Here is a 17,024-nt window from a genome sequence, read left to right on the forward strand (position 1 = left end):
GATAAGTAAGATAATTATTTTTAAGACTGGAATAATATCGGGCTTGGCAAACCTTAGAATACCCTTCTGTTAGCTGCACTTGCTATCAAGATACCAACGTTTTGAATTGTGGAAAAAACTGCCTAATTTTTCTATTGCCTGCTTCAGCCCCAATTCAGACGTGGCGCCCTTCTCCCCTCCCGGGCACATCCTCGGGGCGCTGCGGGACGGCCGGCGGGGCTCAGCCAGGCGGTGCGGGCGGTGGAGGGGCCCCGGCGGGGGGGCCGCGCTGCCGTTACCATGGCAGCGCCCGCCGCCGCATCCTCTGGATCAACTTTCCCGCTGGCATAAAAGCGAGCCGAGGCGGTGGCGGCGGCCAGGAGAGACGGGACGGGGCGGCGGGGATCCGTCGGCGGCTGCGGAGCGGCGGCCGCTGCCTTGTCCTGCCTCCGCGCCTGCCGAGCGCCCGCGCCCCGCCCGCGGGGCTCCCCGGGGTGCGGCGGGCAGGCGGGGAGCCATATTGCCGGGCGGGTGGGCGGAGGGTCCCGGGCCGCGGTCTGCACGGTGTCCCGTCCTCCGCTGACACCTTCCTTTCTCCTCTCCCGCTTGCATCGGCGGCCGACGCGCGCTCCTTCTGTTTGATCCCGTCTTCTGGCACGCATCGCCCAGCATGCCGATCGCCCACTTGCTGGAGCTATGGAAAGGGATAGAGGTGGAGCCCATGGAGACGGAGGTGAGCGGCATCGGCGGTACTGCCGGCCCCGCTTTCCCGCCGGGGGAACCACCTCGGTGCTGCCCGAAACCTCGCGAAATGGGGTGTGATGAGGATCCCTCGTTCTGTCCGCTCCCTGCTGAGAGTGGGAAGCGAGGCGAGGCTCGGGAACCTGTTGCCCCACACGCGGGGCGGTTTGTAGCGCGTTGCGCGGTACCTCGGTGGTGCGGGATGTCTTGTCCTGCCCTCCCGCCCGCACCGGGCTCGAGTCGGAACCTGCCCCGGCGGACTGGGGCGGCTGAAAGAGCGTATACAACGGGTACCAGCAAAGCGGGCTGAGTCGGGCTCAGGCTCACATTTACACATGAATTATGTGATCTGCAATGTGAGGCTCGCGTGAGTCCGTAGACCTCACCTGGGTTCTGATTACCCATTTTCCCGCTACCTCTAAGCACAAAACTGTGCTTTCAGGATAATACTGGAAACCCAGTGCTGTGATAACTACCTGGCTGCTGTGTTGTATGTACTCACGATTTGTCTTGTAGCGTTTTTGTTACCTGCAATTTAAGATTATCTTGTGTCAAGAAAGGGGTCATTCAAGTTCAAGTGTTTGGAGAGTGCTCTCGGGCACACGGTGTGATTCTTGGGGTTGCCTTGTGCAGAGACAGGAGCTAGACTCAGTGATCCTTGTGGGTATCTTCCATTTCAGTTTATTCTATGATTTTTGTACAGTAATGGGACAAGTGGATTCCTGACTGTTTCTGGGACTCTTCGAGTAGTGCAGTAAAAACAAAGTATTTCAGGTCAATTGTTTACAGCACAGCATGCATATTTGTAACAGATGGTAGAAATAGATGAGTGAAACTTGAGAGTCGTAGGGGTTTTGCATTTATTTAACACCCTGCCCCATTCTTTGATTGAAGTATTGTAACAGGGGTTTGGTGAGAAGGGCCGAAAGGAATGTAACTCAACCAGCCAGGATACGGGGAATACAAAACACCTCTCAAAAAAGGAGTTGCTGACCTATGGAAAAGGTTTCACACAAGGTTTTAGTTTAAACATGTAAACAATACAACAGAAGTGATACTGTAATGTATTATCACAGCACAGCTCACTCTGGAGTCCCTAGGTGAAGGATAAGTTGTGAGGGGCTTGCGGAGGTTTAAATGGTGTGATTCACTTCTGAATACTGACACTTGTTCCCCTTTGTGTGATGCAGGGAATCTGAGTACTAATAAACAGATTATAGCTGGGAAACAGTGTATCCTGATTTTGTTTGAGAAGTCAGTTGACACCTTGTTAAATCACTTTAACAATGAGAAGATTTGTATAACTGTACTTACGGTGAACAGTTTTCTGCTGAACATCATAAAAATGGTGCTCCCCTCCAAGTCCTCCTTTCCACTGACTACAGTATTCAAAGTGCATATACATGCTTGTTCTTTTTCTTCTTCCATCCCTTCTTCCTAAAATCAATTTGTTTTGTGTGTGTTCCCAGTGCTTTTCTTTCTGGCCCAGGCATAAAGCACTTCAGTTATTGCTTAGATTGCTTTTTCTGCCATCAGGTTCTGGGAACAACTTCCCTAGATCACAGGGTAAGTCCTGCATTAAAGGCCAATATACATAGCTTGGGACATGTTTGTATCGTCACCTCTTTTGTTGGTAGAGGACTGTTTAGACCTTTCTTCCATAGAAGACCTTTCTTCCACATAGAAGAAACTATGTGGATCTCCTTACCTGGTGTAACTGCCCCATTGCAATGCCAGTTGATCAGAGGTTTGGGATTGTAGGTTATGGTGGCGCTTTTTTTTTCCTTTTTTTTTTTTTGTTTGTTTCCTGCTTTAAAGAATACCATAGTTGAGCTACACTGCTCTGTTGTAGAACTCTCTTGCAGAGCTTTCACTTACAAAAAGTTTACAGAGGGTTAACGAATTGCAGTCATGAACCCCTGTATTTTAGATGAGAACAAAAGATAAAGCACCATTTATTAGCTCTATTTATTGCTGTCTCTAAGCGCATTAAAGATACGCTATAACTTATAACCATTTTAGATCATGTTGTAGATCGAATTCCTGAAGTACCATTTGCTCAAATCTAGTAAAGGTACATAGAAATTAATTTCATTTCTTGTGGGCTCTTCTCCATGAAGACACTTTCAAGCAGCAGAAACATTTACTCTTTAATGAACTGAATGCAGCTTAAACACTAGTGGTTGCACTGATTCAAGGGAGCTGTCATGGTCTCTGCATCTGTGTGGGATAAAATGTTTTCATGATTGTCTGCAAGTTGTTCTTTTTCACGAAAGCTTTTCACAGTTAGTAGACAAGAAGGGAGGCAGTTTAATTCTTTGATGCATGTGGACCTCTTTCTCCTTCTCTTCCTTAATGCCAAAAAACCTTTTAAAACAGAGGCATTTATGAGTGCCTGTGCATGATTCAGGTGAATGACTTGCAGATATTGAAGACAGCTTTTATAGTAAATCAATCACTTGATAAGGAAGAGTGCATTTAGGGCATGTTCTATATTATATTTGTATAAAGGAAGATTAGAGTTAAATTCTGCTTCCTTCACCTGTTGACTCAGGAGGTCATTAATTGTGTTTGACAAGTAAGCAAGAAAATTGGAATATTTGCTGGGTCTAGAATTTCTTTGTGAGTAGGCAAAGTTATTGATCCCACTCAAGCTGGACAGATGGGATAGTGAATTACAGCCTTGGGAATATTTTTCCTGAGGAAAGGCTGTGTGATCAAGGTCTATGTAATCTTTCTACCTATTTTCCAAAGGGTTCCTCACTTAATAGGTTTCAGCTGAGCTCAATATTGAAATGGAAGTTGAATGTCTAGAAAATTTTGTCCTATATATACACATATATTCTCTTTTCTCAGCAAGAAATACAGTTCCAGTTCTGTAGTTTTTTCATGAATAATGTTGTTTTGTTCTTTATTCATTCTGTGGCAAATGTGTCTTTAACTATTCATCAGCAATTTTAATAGTGCCAGTATGCTCTTGCTTTGTTCTCTTAGCATTTTATATATCTTGGTGAAAGCAAGTCTCCATGGATTCAAAGGTTAATTTGTCTGTGCTAAATGTGAAGAATTAAACATGCCTTCTATAGTAGTATAAATTGAAAGCAAAATAACTGCCTAAAACTAAACTGAATTTTGTGCTATATTTTGGCTTAGAATTGCTTTTCTTGATAGCATATATTTATATGACTTTTCCTCTCTTTTCTCCTCTCTGTTCACTAGACTGTGGTGGAAGATGCTGCCCCAGATGAAGAACCTTTAAAAGAGGTAAATCTGCTTATTCATGAATCACACAAATGTTAAGGAATTATGATATCTTCTTCTGCCTTCATGGAAACAAAATGTCTCTGATACTGTTTCTCCACATGCTTCTAGCTGTGAAGATGTGAACCCAACCCATTTTTGATCTCTTACTACAAGGTCAAGTGGAAAAAAAAAATATATTTTGAACTGGAGGTTAGGGAATTTTGGTTTACAGGTATTGTCTGTGTGCTTTTTCCAAGAAAGAGCACACAACTTCTTGAGGCATATGGTTTTCCTGCAGAGAAGATTTTGTAATAATCTCAAAAAGAATAGCTATCATATTAACAATATTTGTGTATTGTAAATTGTGCCCGATAAATTAATTCCAAGGACTGTTAAATAGAAGTCATTATTTCTTGTCCACTAGGCTGGCTCTTTACCAGAAGAAGACTGAGCTAACACTTTGTTTCAAGTTAGTCTATTGTTTATATTACTGTAGCACTGTGCTATTGTGCTGATTAAAAAACCAAACCCAAACCTACAGGAAAAGGTAAGTCTTGCCTCAAAGTGTTTAAATGTCCAGTTTAAACATAGAAGGTGATATGAAGATACAAAGCAGGTGAGAACAAATCAACATTCACTCTTATGATTAGTTGAGGGCAAAGCTTGACCGTAAAACTGGCTGCCAGTGGCCCCAGGTGTTAGTGCAAGGTACTGCTAGTTTGTGTAGAGTAAACCAAGGTGTTCTTGAAAGATCATTTGTCATTTGCAGATGTCAAAAAGCGAAGGAGACTGAATCCCTTCAAGAATGAAGGGAGGCTGCAAAGATGCTTGTCTAAGAAGCCACCTTTTGAAGATAAACTTCCCAGTATCTCTTACTCCTGGAAATACAAAACTTACCTTTGATGTTTGATTTTCAGTGCAAGGATGTGTTTTTGTTACTTTCTACTATGCTAAAGGCATAGTTTTAACCCCTTAATGATAGAAAGGAGCAATAAGTCTTAGTTTTGATCTCTGAAGTGAATGCAATTTCCCAATGCGTTTTTCCCCTCCTTTTCTATTTCCTAAGAAGAGCAGTAAATTACTTTTCAAAAATCTTGTGAGTGAAATTAGGGGCAGGTAACTTGGCTCATCACTTTTTTGAGGATATGGCTGAAGATCAAATTTCTGGTTTGTGGGTTTTAGGAAGACTTTTTTGTGAAGACACCCTTCATTTCCCAAATTAATTTAAGCTAGTTAATTTTCATTAGGGATGCTTCTTATAATTCTGAAGGTCAAATTTGACAGAAAAAAATGGCATGTAATGCCTACTTGTATAGAACGTTAATCCTGTGTTCTCATTTTCTGATATAAGTATTACAGTTTGCAATTTGATGTCTGTAATGGTGTTTTTTTCTGGTGTCTACTACTCAGCAAGGTGATTGCAGTGCCTGTATGATGAGTGGGAGCACATACTTATGTCTGACTGAAAAGCCTGCTTCACTTGTGCATTATAAAACGTGCACAGTGACCACTAACAAATATCACTGTCCAATGTAGAAGTACCCTCACCCTTCACTTTCCACACTGCTTCATTACACAGTACTACAGAAAAATACAACAAGAAAATCTGACTTTCCCCCTTACTCTGCTGCTGTCATGCTGTTTCAGCCCTTTACTGGCTTAGTCTGTAAGCTTTTTCCATTTCTATGCAGCTGCTGTCCTACTGTAGTGGTATTGCAAGAAGGAACAGTGACTGATAGCTGTACTGTGCTCAACCCCAAAGTAATTTTTCTTTTTGTTTGAGACATTGAAGCATGACTTAAGGAGTGAATTTGACTCAAGTAATGCAGTGGCTCACATCTGCTTAAAGGATGTTCTAAATAACCTGCTTTAGGCTATGTTTGCCTTCTGCTTTCTTCTATCCTGTGTTCGGTATGGACAAATGAAATGGTGGTAAAATGCATCATAAAAACTGCATTTCTCATTTTTTTCTAAGGTCTGATCTTCCTGTTTATGGACAAGTTCTTTAAGTTTTTTGGGGGCATAAATTAATGGGATTGTTGGATACAGCAAGTGTTTCTGAGGCACATCTTGGCCCTAGAGTATTGTGTGTCAGCTCTGCTCTAGAATTGTCACCTATATTACTCAGAGTTGCTATCATCAGGGTTTTTCCCTTGGATGGGGAACATCCCAAAGCCATGGACCCAGTTTGTCCTACCACAAAGGCAAGCAGGTTAGTGGATGAAAATTTCCTTAAGAGGATTTCAAACTCCTGCAGCAATCATTGCTTAGACTTATGGGATACAGTTTTCCTTATGTGATTATTTTTGGCAAACAGCCTTTTCTTGGCAGAGAAGCATAGGTTTGACCACCTGTGTTTATTAGAGGCCCCAACATACTTAAGGGTAACGTGCTTTGTGGTCTAGTCTAGGTCAAAGTGTTAATATGCTATCTTAACCTCCTTGAAAGTGCAGTTGGCAGCAAAATTCTTTGCCGCATCTTCCTAAAATAATGCGTATATGTGCAATACTGCTCACAGTACTTTGAAATTACAGCATTCAGAAAGCTAGCCTGTAATATTGCTTTGAGCTGTTTTACCCTTTCAAGTGAATTTGTATGCTCTAATTCAAACATTGCATGGGGCTCCTGGGAAAGAAGAGGAGATATGTAATGGAAATGATGATACACAAACAGAAATGCATGGCAAAACTGAAAATGGCAGGACCTAGGCTTACTATTAACTCTTGTACAGTTCCCAAAGACTAACTTCTGCTGATACTATGTACACTGGTGCAAATGTGAATAATAAAATTGGAGGAAGCAAAGGTGGATGCTCTGTGTATAGTCTCATGGCAAGCGTACATTGCAGGCTCAACCACTGTCCATAGCAGATATGAATTTATTGGATCCTCAATGAAAGATCAAGTTTTTATAAATAATGGCAGTAATAGCTCATGTGATACCATTTAGAAACTGAATTAAAACTATGTTGAATGGTCACAGTGAGTAAAGCAGCAAACCTGCTTTATCACCGGAAATTTTATATTTGTTGCGCTATTGCTACTGTTCTCAAGGCAATAAGTGCTCATAGCAACATAGAAAGCTGATGTTGGAAGGCACCTCTGCAGATCCTCTAGTCTGATCTTCTGTGCCTTGAATGGACTCTGCAAGCTCTCTGGGACCTTGTTCTAGTGTTCACACTAGATGCAAAAGAAAATTCTCATGTTTAAGTAAAGTTACCTGTGCTCTGGTTTGTGTCCACTGCCTTTCACTTCACTGGATACCACTGCAAAGAGTCTGGCTCTGTCATCTCTACTTCTTCCACATATGTATACATGTTAATAAAATACTCTCCATTCCTTCCTTGTCTTTTCTTCGGGGGAACAAATCCAGTTTTCTCAGAATCTTTTTTTTTTAAGGTCAGATCCTCTCATCAATTGATCATTTTTGTGGTGATTATTCACCTTCACTGAGCTTGCTTAATTTTTGATGCATCTCACTGTTCACTTGAATCAATTAGTCAATTCACTTCAATCACTTCTTCATCTCTTTGTCTGAGATGATGATATGGGAGACAATGTCAAAAGCCTTACTTAAAGCCTATGCACTCAGCCTCCAAAATGGTCATCTCTTCATAGAAGGCTGCCAGGTTGTTTAAGCACAATTTTCCTCTTCACAAATCTATTCTGACTACTCCAAATAATTCTCATTTGTATGTTTGTGAGTTCTTTCCAGAAGGATCTGATTAATCATCCTTTCTGGTGTCAAGGTGAGGCTGACTGGCTTGCAATTTGTTGGGTCTTCTTTCTTGAAGATGGGAACTACATCCTTTCTTACTGCTCTCAAGAAGCTTTCCTAATTGCTATGATTTTTCAGAGCATTGAGAGTGGCCACACAATGGTATTGGCCGGTTCCCTCAGCACTCATGGCTATATCTCATCAAGTCCAGCAGACTTTAATTTGGGGAGGGAGAAGGGGGGGCCGTGTCCAGTTTGTTTAAATGCTCTGTAAATTGACCCTCCTCCACCAAGGCCAAATGTTTCTTTTCCACCTGTTTTAGGGGCTTGGGAGTCCTAAAGGGCCAGTATTACCAGTAAAGGCTAGGGCAAAGAAAGTACTGGGCACCTTGGCCTTGTATCCTTTGTCATCATCTCCCCTTCCCCACTCAGTAGCATGACCAAAGTTATTCCTTTTGCAGCTAATGTATCTGTAGCAGCCTTTCTTGTTACCCTCTATGTCTGTCACCAGATTCAATTGCACATGGGCTTTGCCTTTTCTGACACCATCACTACATGCTTAATAGTTTCCATGTTCCTCCTGGACACCTCGCTGTTTCCTCCATCTATATATATTCTTTCATGTCTGAGTTTTGTCAGATATACTCCTTGTTCATCCATACATGCCTTTGACTGCCTTTGCATGATTTTCTCTTGATTAGGGTGGCCAAATCCTGAGCTTGGATGAGGTGATCCTTGAAAATTATCCAGTTCTCCTGGACCTCTCTTCCTTCCAGGGTCATCTACCATGGGATTCATCTGACTGGTGCCTGAAGAGGACAAAATCTACTCTACTGAAGTCTAGGATTGTGATCTTGACTTCTGCTTTGTTCTGTTGTCTCAGGATCTTGAGTTTCTCCTTCTCGTGGTTGCTGCAATGAAAACTGCCCTTGAACTTCGGTCTTGACCAGTTCTTTCTTGTTTGTAGGGATCAGGTCCAGCAGAACAACTTTCCTCCTTGGCTTGTTGATCACCTGTGTCAGGAAGTGCATTCGTCCATGTAGAAATCTCTTGGATTGCTTTTGCACTTTCAGAAGATATCAGGGTGGATAAAGTGGATTCTTTGAGGGTTAGGGTCTGTACACTTAAGGCTTCTTCCTGCTGTCTGAAGAAGGCCTTTGCTTCTTCCTGATCAGGTTGTCTGTAGCTATCACAGCCCCGAGGCATGTCTGTGCTAGTGTAGTGTTGAACTGCCAGTAACAGTGTCTTTCAAAGGTGCTGTAGTTGTATTCAACTACAGAAACAATGGGAAATTTTTCCAGGCTGTTTGTTGGGGTCTGCACTAGGATTATATCAAAACTGCTTAACTGGTGCACACAAGTACTAGAATTGCTGGTGTATTGCTTTATTTCTCTTGCCAGAAAAATAGCAGTGAACTTAAGGCAGGTCAGAACATTCTGGTTTGCCATTTAAGTAGTTGCTTTTTTTTGCAAAATTGGAGAGGTTGTTTTTTTCCAGTAGTATCTGGTGAACGTCTCCTTGTGTCTCCCACTTCAATTAATTAAAGGTCTGAATACACCTGGTATGGACTGTTCAATCCATTATATATAGGTAAATGTATGTTGGGAATGATTTTTAATAGTAATCATAACTGACTGCACAGTGCAGGAAAAAAATCTGCATCTCAGTGGATGATCTTGCAGATCACAGGTTAGTATGTGTGTTGAGGGTCCTCCAAACAGAATGACTTTAGTTTTCTGCTGCTTTGTGAGTTGTATGTTTTAGTTGTTCAGAATGATCACAGAACACAACCTTCTCCTGGGACAGGAGGTTATTAAAGATAATTATTGAAGTGTTTTGGTAATTTGGATCTGTGTATGTGTACACACACACACAAAAAGCTTGTTAAAAAGCTTTGTTAAAAAGCTTGGGCAATGGAAGCAGCTCGTCCTTTCAGGGAAAAACAAATAGTAAGCTTATGGTCAAATGAGTGGTATGGCACAGAGTGGAGAGAAGCGTAATTTTGTAATATGATGTAAAAGCTCTTGAGGAGGGAGTTTAGGTTGCTAGATGACAGCAACATGTTTACTTAATATGTTGGGTTTTTTCTCCTTCAAAAAAACTCGAAGCATTCAGAATTATCAAAATGTGTTTAAGAAAAATATTTATAGTAATGAAAAATTGTTTTCTTGTTGAGTAATGCATTATAATCACAGTATGTAAGTAGCTCTAAGTTCAGGTATTGTGCTACACACCTTCCTAAAATAGAGACGCCTATAAAATGATCTGGGATGACTTGTTTTTCTCTACAGAAGTGTGTAGTAAATAAGCTCAAATGCAGGCCCTTATCCGATTACCAGAAGATTATGACCTTGCATAGATTCTTACAAAATTACAGTGGTGATGTATTTAAGAAACAAATTATTTCTCCTTCACACAGCTCTTCTTTGAGCATGTGGTGTAGGCAATGTAAGCTGTTTTAATTTACTTAAACCTTTCCATTAAAAAAAAAAATCTCAAGTACTTTAGCTCTTATGAAGGATTTGGTAGGTAATAACTCTGTAAATTGCTCTTTAGAAGCTGGTTTTTTTAATATATTTTGGACATTGATCTACAGTACCTATGTTCCAACACTTTAAAAAAGTAAATAACTGCAATTTGTTTTGGAATGAAATTGATCAGGCAACCAACTGATTATTGGAAAAAGTGTATAAAAATGTGTGTCCTTGATGGAGATGAAGGGTTATTTCATCACTGACTTAATGTGGCTAAAATGTGAGAGGGGACGGCTGGGGTTATGGGGTGAATGAAGTGTCTTCTCCTCCTCTTACACCCCAGAGCCTGTGTTCGGAATCCCAGCACTGGAGGGGAAGCTGACAGGACAACAGCTGTGTTGAATTTTGTTACTTCTGATTCTTTATAGATTGACTTCTTGTTGTCACTGTCCTCATTAACTGAATTAGGGCAGACATAGGAGAGCTGTCAGTATAAAAATACCTGATTACTTTTTTTCTCTTTGATATTTTTCCTTCTCCTCCCCTTTGTACAATTCATACAGCAAACAGAGATGTAGAAAACGTCAACTTTTGGGGGCTAAGCAGTGTGTAGAAAAACTTATTACACAAACTGAAAGAACTGAGACCTTTGAATTTTAATGTTTATGTTTATTGATGTCCCATTCATGTTAAACTTCATTTTCTAGCTATTTTTTTGTACAGTCTCTGTTATTTCTTTGAATTATTGCTCTCCGACAGCATGCTGTTGTGGCTCCGAAGCATTAGAAACAAGATAATAGCATTTAAGAAAAACTTCTGAAAAAGTCTGTGAACCTTTATCAGGATTTCTCAACCCCTCTGGCTTTCTGCAGCTGTTGCTAAATGCTGATATCTCTGGTGAGTGGCAACCTGCATTGAAACTATTCTTTCCATAGCTGAAGGGTGACAGATTTTGTTTCTCAGAAACCTTAGTTTTTAAGAACCAAAAAAACCCCTCTGTTTCAATATCTATTGAGACCCTAAATGAGGGGATGATGGTGTTCTGGCTGGTAGAAAAGATCACTGATATTTATAGTTAATGGCAGAGCTTCTGTTACCTGGGATAGTAGCTGATGCTCACTCCCACTGATGTGTAACTTTTATATTTGGCCCTGGTCTTCTTAAACCTCTCTTGAATCAGGGCTTTGCTGTGGGGGTGATTTCACCACTGTTCCTGATACTCCAAGAAGCACTGACACAGTGGGGTGATGTAGCCTGCAGAGTTCAGGGACAATGCATGGTAGCGTATGTTTTGTGAGTGTGTTTTTGTTGTGTGTTGGATTTTTAAGTTTGCAGTGTTTAGCTGTAGAACAAACAGTAACCAACTAAATTTTTTCCTAAGTGGGTGCTAAAATGACCAACTCTGATGTGCTCAATCAGGCAGCCAGTTAGATGCACAGCAAATATATTGTGTTTAGAAGCTTTTAAAATAATCTTTGCAGACTGCACTGCAGCAGTCACTACTGAGGAAATGTCATGCTGAATGGGAAAAAGAAGTTCTGACAGTGTATGAAAGATGTAAAATGCTTCATGGAATAAGACTGCTTGATTTTGAACAGGAATTATTATTTCAGACAAATGAAAGTTCATCTGGGGAAAACCATGCCCTCATGAAAACAATCTTGTACCACGATGGTAGTTGGTGCCTAAGAGTGTGCTGGTTCTGAGCAAATTGTATCAGGAGAGATGAGTCACTTGGCAGTCCCCAAAGTCAAGCATAATTTGTTTCTGTGATGAGTATGGTGCCTCCTAGAGAGCTGTGTCTTTTAAAATGGAAACAAACTACAATTTACGCATAGATGGTTACAACTTTAGGGTGAGAAAATCCATTTTTCTTTATTACAATGAGCTCAAAGTCAATTGTTTTCCATTTTTTTACCCCTAGATTACTCTAATTTTCTTGCTCCCTCTATGGTTTGTTCTCTGCTAAGAACATAGTGTTTTGTGTGGAAATGAGAGTTCTTTTTTTGAATCCTCTTCTTCTCTCCTTTCCTGCTGTTCCAAGGTTTATAAATAACTTTCACCAAAGGAAAAGTGATGTGACAAAGAAGCAAGATGAGCACTGTTGTTTTGGAAGAAAAAAGTCTTCCTTTGACTGCTTTCTTCCAAAGATTTGATGGGAAAAATCAGAACATAGCTCTAAATCTAAAAAAAAAAAAAAAAAATTAAAAAATACGTTCTCAAGTGGGCATGGCTAGACACAGAAGAATTATGTTGTTATTGTAGATGTCAAGAATTAAGCTTCTGTTTCTAGGCAGTTTTGTGTTTCAGGGTGTAATTTATCCAATACTTGACTAGTTTTCCCTGTTGACTAGAAAGGGAGCTTTTGGTAATAAATTAATCTGGTTGCATTTGAACAAGTGAGTTAAACTTGCAGAAGTTCTGTGTTTATAGAATGCGTGATCAGTACATGTGCATGTTAATTACACTCAGGGTTTCACAAAGATTATTACAGGTAGTGTGTGAAATATGCAGTGTGGTTTTTGTTGCTGCTCTGAATACATTTTAGAAGTTGAGGAGGAAGGCAAATTACCTCTTCTGAAGCAGCTGGGTTCTTAAAAACTACCAGATGCTTTGTCTCATTTGGCCGACTATTTCTGATAGGTGACCAGAAAAGTCATGTTGTATACTACCTCTGTGGAAGACAGAGGGTTGCATCAACACCAGAAAATTGTGGGGCTGAATATAAAGATCTGGTGTCTAGAGTTGCAGGTGGGTATTTGTGCAGTATTGTCTCTGTGAAGTTAACTGAAAGTTCCCAGCTGTTCAAAACTTTGATCCAGCATCTATACAGAAGTTCTGGCATATCTAAGTTTCTTGAAGTTTGGGTATCATAGTCAAATGACCTCTTCACAATTATATGAAGTTAAAACTAAGTCTTCTAAACATTTTAATTCTGGATGTGAAGAGCTTAGTACTTGACAAATTCTGCCCTTGCTCAGACTGTCTCATCAAAAGTGAATGTGGATTTCCTGATTGCTATTTTGTCTTTATTCTGTAGCTGTTTTCTCCCCTTTTTAATTGGTGTGTTTTTGTGAAGTCAGTATTCAGAGGGATTACTAGGTTTGTTTAGTGTGGTCTAGAATTCTTTTTTCTGATAACAAACTTGAAACAAAACAAAAAGAGAGGGAAAGCATAGTGTGTATTAGCTGACATTCACATATTTGATGGATGATTGAGGTACAGTCTATCTGTTTCATGAATGTCTTTTGTTATTTGTGATGCTCTGAGTTTTAAGTGTGGTGTTTAGGCATGTTTATTTATATCTAGGTACTTGAATAAGTAGCATGATCGTCCTATACACTGTAACAACTACAGTTCTTATCTCCAGTAATTGGGAACTGAGGAGTCATCAACATTTGCTAATCTAAAACTGTATATTTTTAGTCCAATTCTCAATTTTCAACTGTAGAGAAAATCTAATACTAATATATTTAGTAATACCTCTTTTGAAAGAAAATTCCAAACACAACAATGAGCAAAACAGTACTTTTCAAATTTGTACACGAGACTGTTATTTGAGTGGATTGCTTCCTGGTTTGTGCTGTTAATCATGCATGTTTAGTTTGTATCATCTCCTGCATTTTCCTATAAAAAGTCTTTAATTATGGTGGACAGTCTTGAGAGAGACTTTTTGTATAGTATATATTACAGCAGCTTTTAACAGGATTTGCTTTATTAATCTATTTTTTTTTAAGAAAACTAAGGCTTGTGACTCACCCTTTCTATAAAATAAGCTGATACAACAGAATTAAATTGCTTAAGTAGTGTTTTGGTTGTGTCCGTGAACCTTCTCTGAGCACCTGTCATCTGAAAACTCTTTCTGACTTACACAGTGTACCTGTGAATTTCTACATCCCATAGTGTGCTTGAGGGCTGTGTTACAGACTAGCCCTGGTGGCTAAAGGTGCCGAGCATCTTGCTTAAAATGCTGGAGCAAGGGTCTTGAAAGCTACTCAGACTGTTTCCTCCTGGATCCCTTATGCAGTAAGTAATTATTCAGCTCCAGGAGTAAGCAGTTAAGTTTGTGTTACTTTGAGTTTGCTGCTATGATCTAGCTTCCATGATTCATACTCCTGCTTGCCAACTGGAGGTAGCGTAAGGCTTAATTAAATGTGTAAAACATTTTGAACATTTTCCTGAAATATGGTTTGTCATGCTGCTTATAGCTGGCAGCCTTGCACACCTTTTTTGGTTCTCAGAGCCAGCTTTGAATAAATAATTGACTTTGGGCAGGCGGTGGGGTATTTGGTGTACATACTGTCATCCTTGAAGTATCTGTGTAAAAAGAATATTTAATAATTTAAAAATGGCCAAGATTAAAGGGTGTATACATCACACAGTGTGCAGATGAAGAATGTGTTCTTTTGATTGCTTTGTGCTCGTTATAAAATTTGAAAGCCCTGGAGGCTTTGATGTCTAGGTGAGGCTTATACAATCCTATTGATGAAGCTACACAGAATCCAGTTCCTGTCCCTGGAACCCTGCAAGTTCCCTGGCTTTGAAAGAGGAATTTGAAAACTGATCTTCCTTTCAGGCAGGTAAGCAGGAGTTCTCATACACAGTAGATCATCAGCCAGGAGTCTCTACACCTGGATCCTCATTTTGACTTCTCTAACTCTTTAGTTCTCCAATAAACTCCCCTGTACATGTAGCTTTAAGAATCTGAATATTTTAAGCTATAACTGTGACAAAGAATAAAAAACTATCTAGAATGTATGAACTGGGAGGAAAGAAATTTTAATTTCAGCTTCTGCATGGAATAACTGTTTGTCTCAACTTGATGATTCACTGTTGTGACTGATTACATCAGTACAAAATTATTCTTCTTTTTTCTTGTTCTTACAGTTTTTACCCAGTCCTACTAGCCTTTTTTTTTTTAACAATTCTTCTGAGTTGCTCTATCAGCTTTGAGAGAAAATTTGACCAAGGTTCTTTGAAAAGCCTGAAATATACATTTAGTTCCAAATCTTTTAGACTGGCAACATCCTGTATAGAGGAACCTGAGTTGTTCATCTTTAGCTTTTCTAATAGTATAGGTGCTAATTAATTGTACACTGGGCTCTGATTACAGGTACAGAATGATTTGGTGTGGCAACTCATTTCTTCTCTTGCCCATGAAATGTTTGATCTTTGAAAAACAGTTCACTTTCTGGAATATCTAGAGCTGTGGAAAGTCCTTGCTAAAGGTTTGAAATGGTGACTTCATCAATTTACCAGATTTGGTGCTGGGACTGCAGTGGTTCTTGCGATGTGGTGTAAGGGCTGTAGACACGAGGTATTTTCTTTTGAACTGTCTGACTCTTAACTCCCACCCACTGTGCATGGACTTAAAGATCTCCTGACTGTCACAGAATGGGTTGTAATAGGCTTAAAAACCAGAAATGCCTTCCACATCCCTTTTGTGATATTGTGTGTGGGTATTATGTTTGTGTGTGGGTTTTTTCTTTTTTTTGTAGTGTCCTATATATGGTACTTGTTCTCTAAATAATACTACAAGTCTTCATCTTCAAGGCATTACAGCTCCTTAACTGTATTTTAGTTAGTATCTTGGCGGCCTTGAAAAGTACATTGCAAGCATAGTTACAGACAACAAATGGCCAAAACAAATGTTACCATCTGGTGACTTAAACAACTGTGACTATCAGTGAACACTTGTGAACCTTCTTTTCTGCTGGCTTTTCTTATGACTCAGTTATGAATGATAGGTAAAGGTGCCTATGGGCTAGCCAAGCTAACTTTTTCTCTGTTAATGTCTACAGCAAAGAAAGCTTGTTGTCCTATGTCAGTCTAGAGAGCCTCTTCTTAAATTTGGTAATTTATGCCTGACACTAATCCTTGCTCTTGCTGAAGCTGTACACTTACTTAAATGTCACTGTCCAGCAAGAAAAGTATGTGTGCAGACCAGATGCTTCCAAGGTACTTATGCAGGTTGATTTGAGCAGAGAATCTTACTACTGAGAAGACATACAGTTTCTCAGCTGTACGGCTGGGATGAGACAAGGCCATGGGACAGAAATGGATCGTTAAAATACTGTTTTGCCTAGCTCGCTCTTTGTGCCAGTTTTTGTTCTTTAACTAATGTAAATGGAACCTGCAAGAACAGTTGGAAGAGATGCTTTTTATAGGGTGAAGGAGCCCTGTGTCCCTGGCTGCCAGCTGGGGGAAGCATTTAATGACACTCTAAGTGCTATATAAGGCAGATGCTGACAGCAGGAGGAACAGAGTGGTTGTCTTTTCTCTAGCTGTCTGGAAATAATGGTTTGTGCAATTCTGAAGAGGAAATCTAATGTGGATTAAGGTGTTCCTTTCACAATAATAAAAAACCTTGGAGGATGAGGAGCACCTGCAAATCCTCTTCAGCAGAGAATACAGGTGCTGGATACCTGACAGAGGGAAGTTGGACTTCGTCTTTCTTTGTCACAGCGTCTTTTTGTCTCAGAAAAAACCCTGAGACTGTGCTTTTGATTTTCTGCCAGACTATCTGGAGATGTCTTAGAAAAAGTGAGGTAGCTCTTCCTGCACTGTTTCTTTTAGCTCTTATTTATTCTGCAGTTTTACTTGGGCATCATGCAATGTCCAGATATACTGTTGATCACTTGAATTTAGGATCATTAACTTGCATTGTTAGAACTGACTTTCATCTCTCTGTAGCAGTAAAGGAAAAGTAAGATTATGTAATAGAGTACTGATTTTTAAATTTTTTTTTCTGCTAGGCTTTTCACAGCCAAACAAGATAAATGTTTCCAGAAAATACAACAAAAACTGTAATTTCAGCTGACCTCATGTCCTGGTTAGAACGGCTGGGACCAATTCGTCCCTGGATGGGTGT

The 17,024-nt window shown here is 40.1% G+C and overlaps 1 protein-coding gene across 1 annotated transcript in view; it reads left to right on the forward strand.

Moving 5' to 3' along the window:
- Positions 1-567: 567 nt before the first annotated feature.
- The window catches only part of RPS6KA2 (ribosomal protein S6 kinase A2), a 283,503-nt gene continuing 267,046 nt past the window's right edge, over positions 568-17,024 (forward strand). Inside the window, exons 1-2 of the mRNA XM_027686577.1 lie at positions 568-712; positions 3,940-3,984. Of these exons, the coding sequence (XP_027542378.1) occupies positions 650-712; positions 3,940-3,984 (108 nt within the window). The 5' untranslated portion in view covers positions 568-649. The remainder of the gene's footprint in view (positions 713-3,939; positions 3,985-17,024) is intronic.

The sequence above is a fragment of the Neopelma chrysocephalum genome, unplaced genomic scaffold (genome assembly GCF_003984885.1).
Source record: "Neopelma chrysocephalum unplaced genomic scaffold, ASM398488v2 Primary Assembly neopelma1_23, whole genome shotgun sequence".
In the NCBI taxonomy this organism is placed as follows: Eukaryota; Metazoa; Chordata; class Aves; order Passeriformes; family Pipridae; genus Neopelma; species Neopelma chrysocephalum.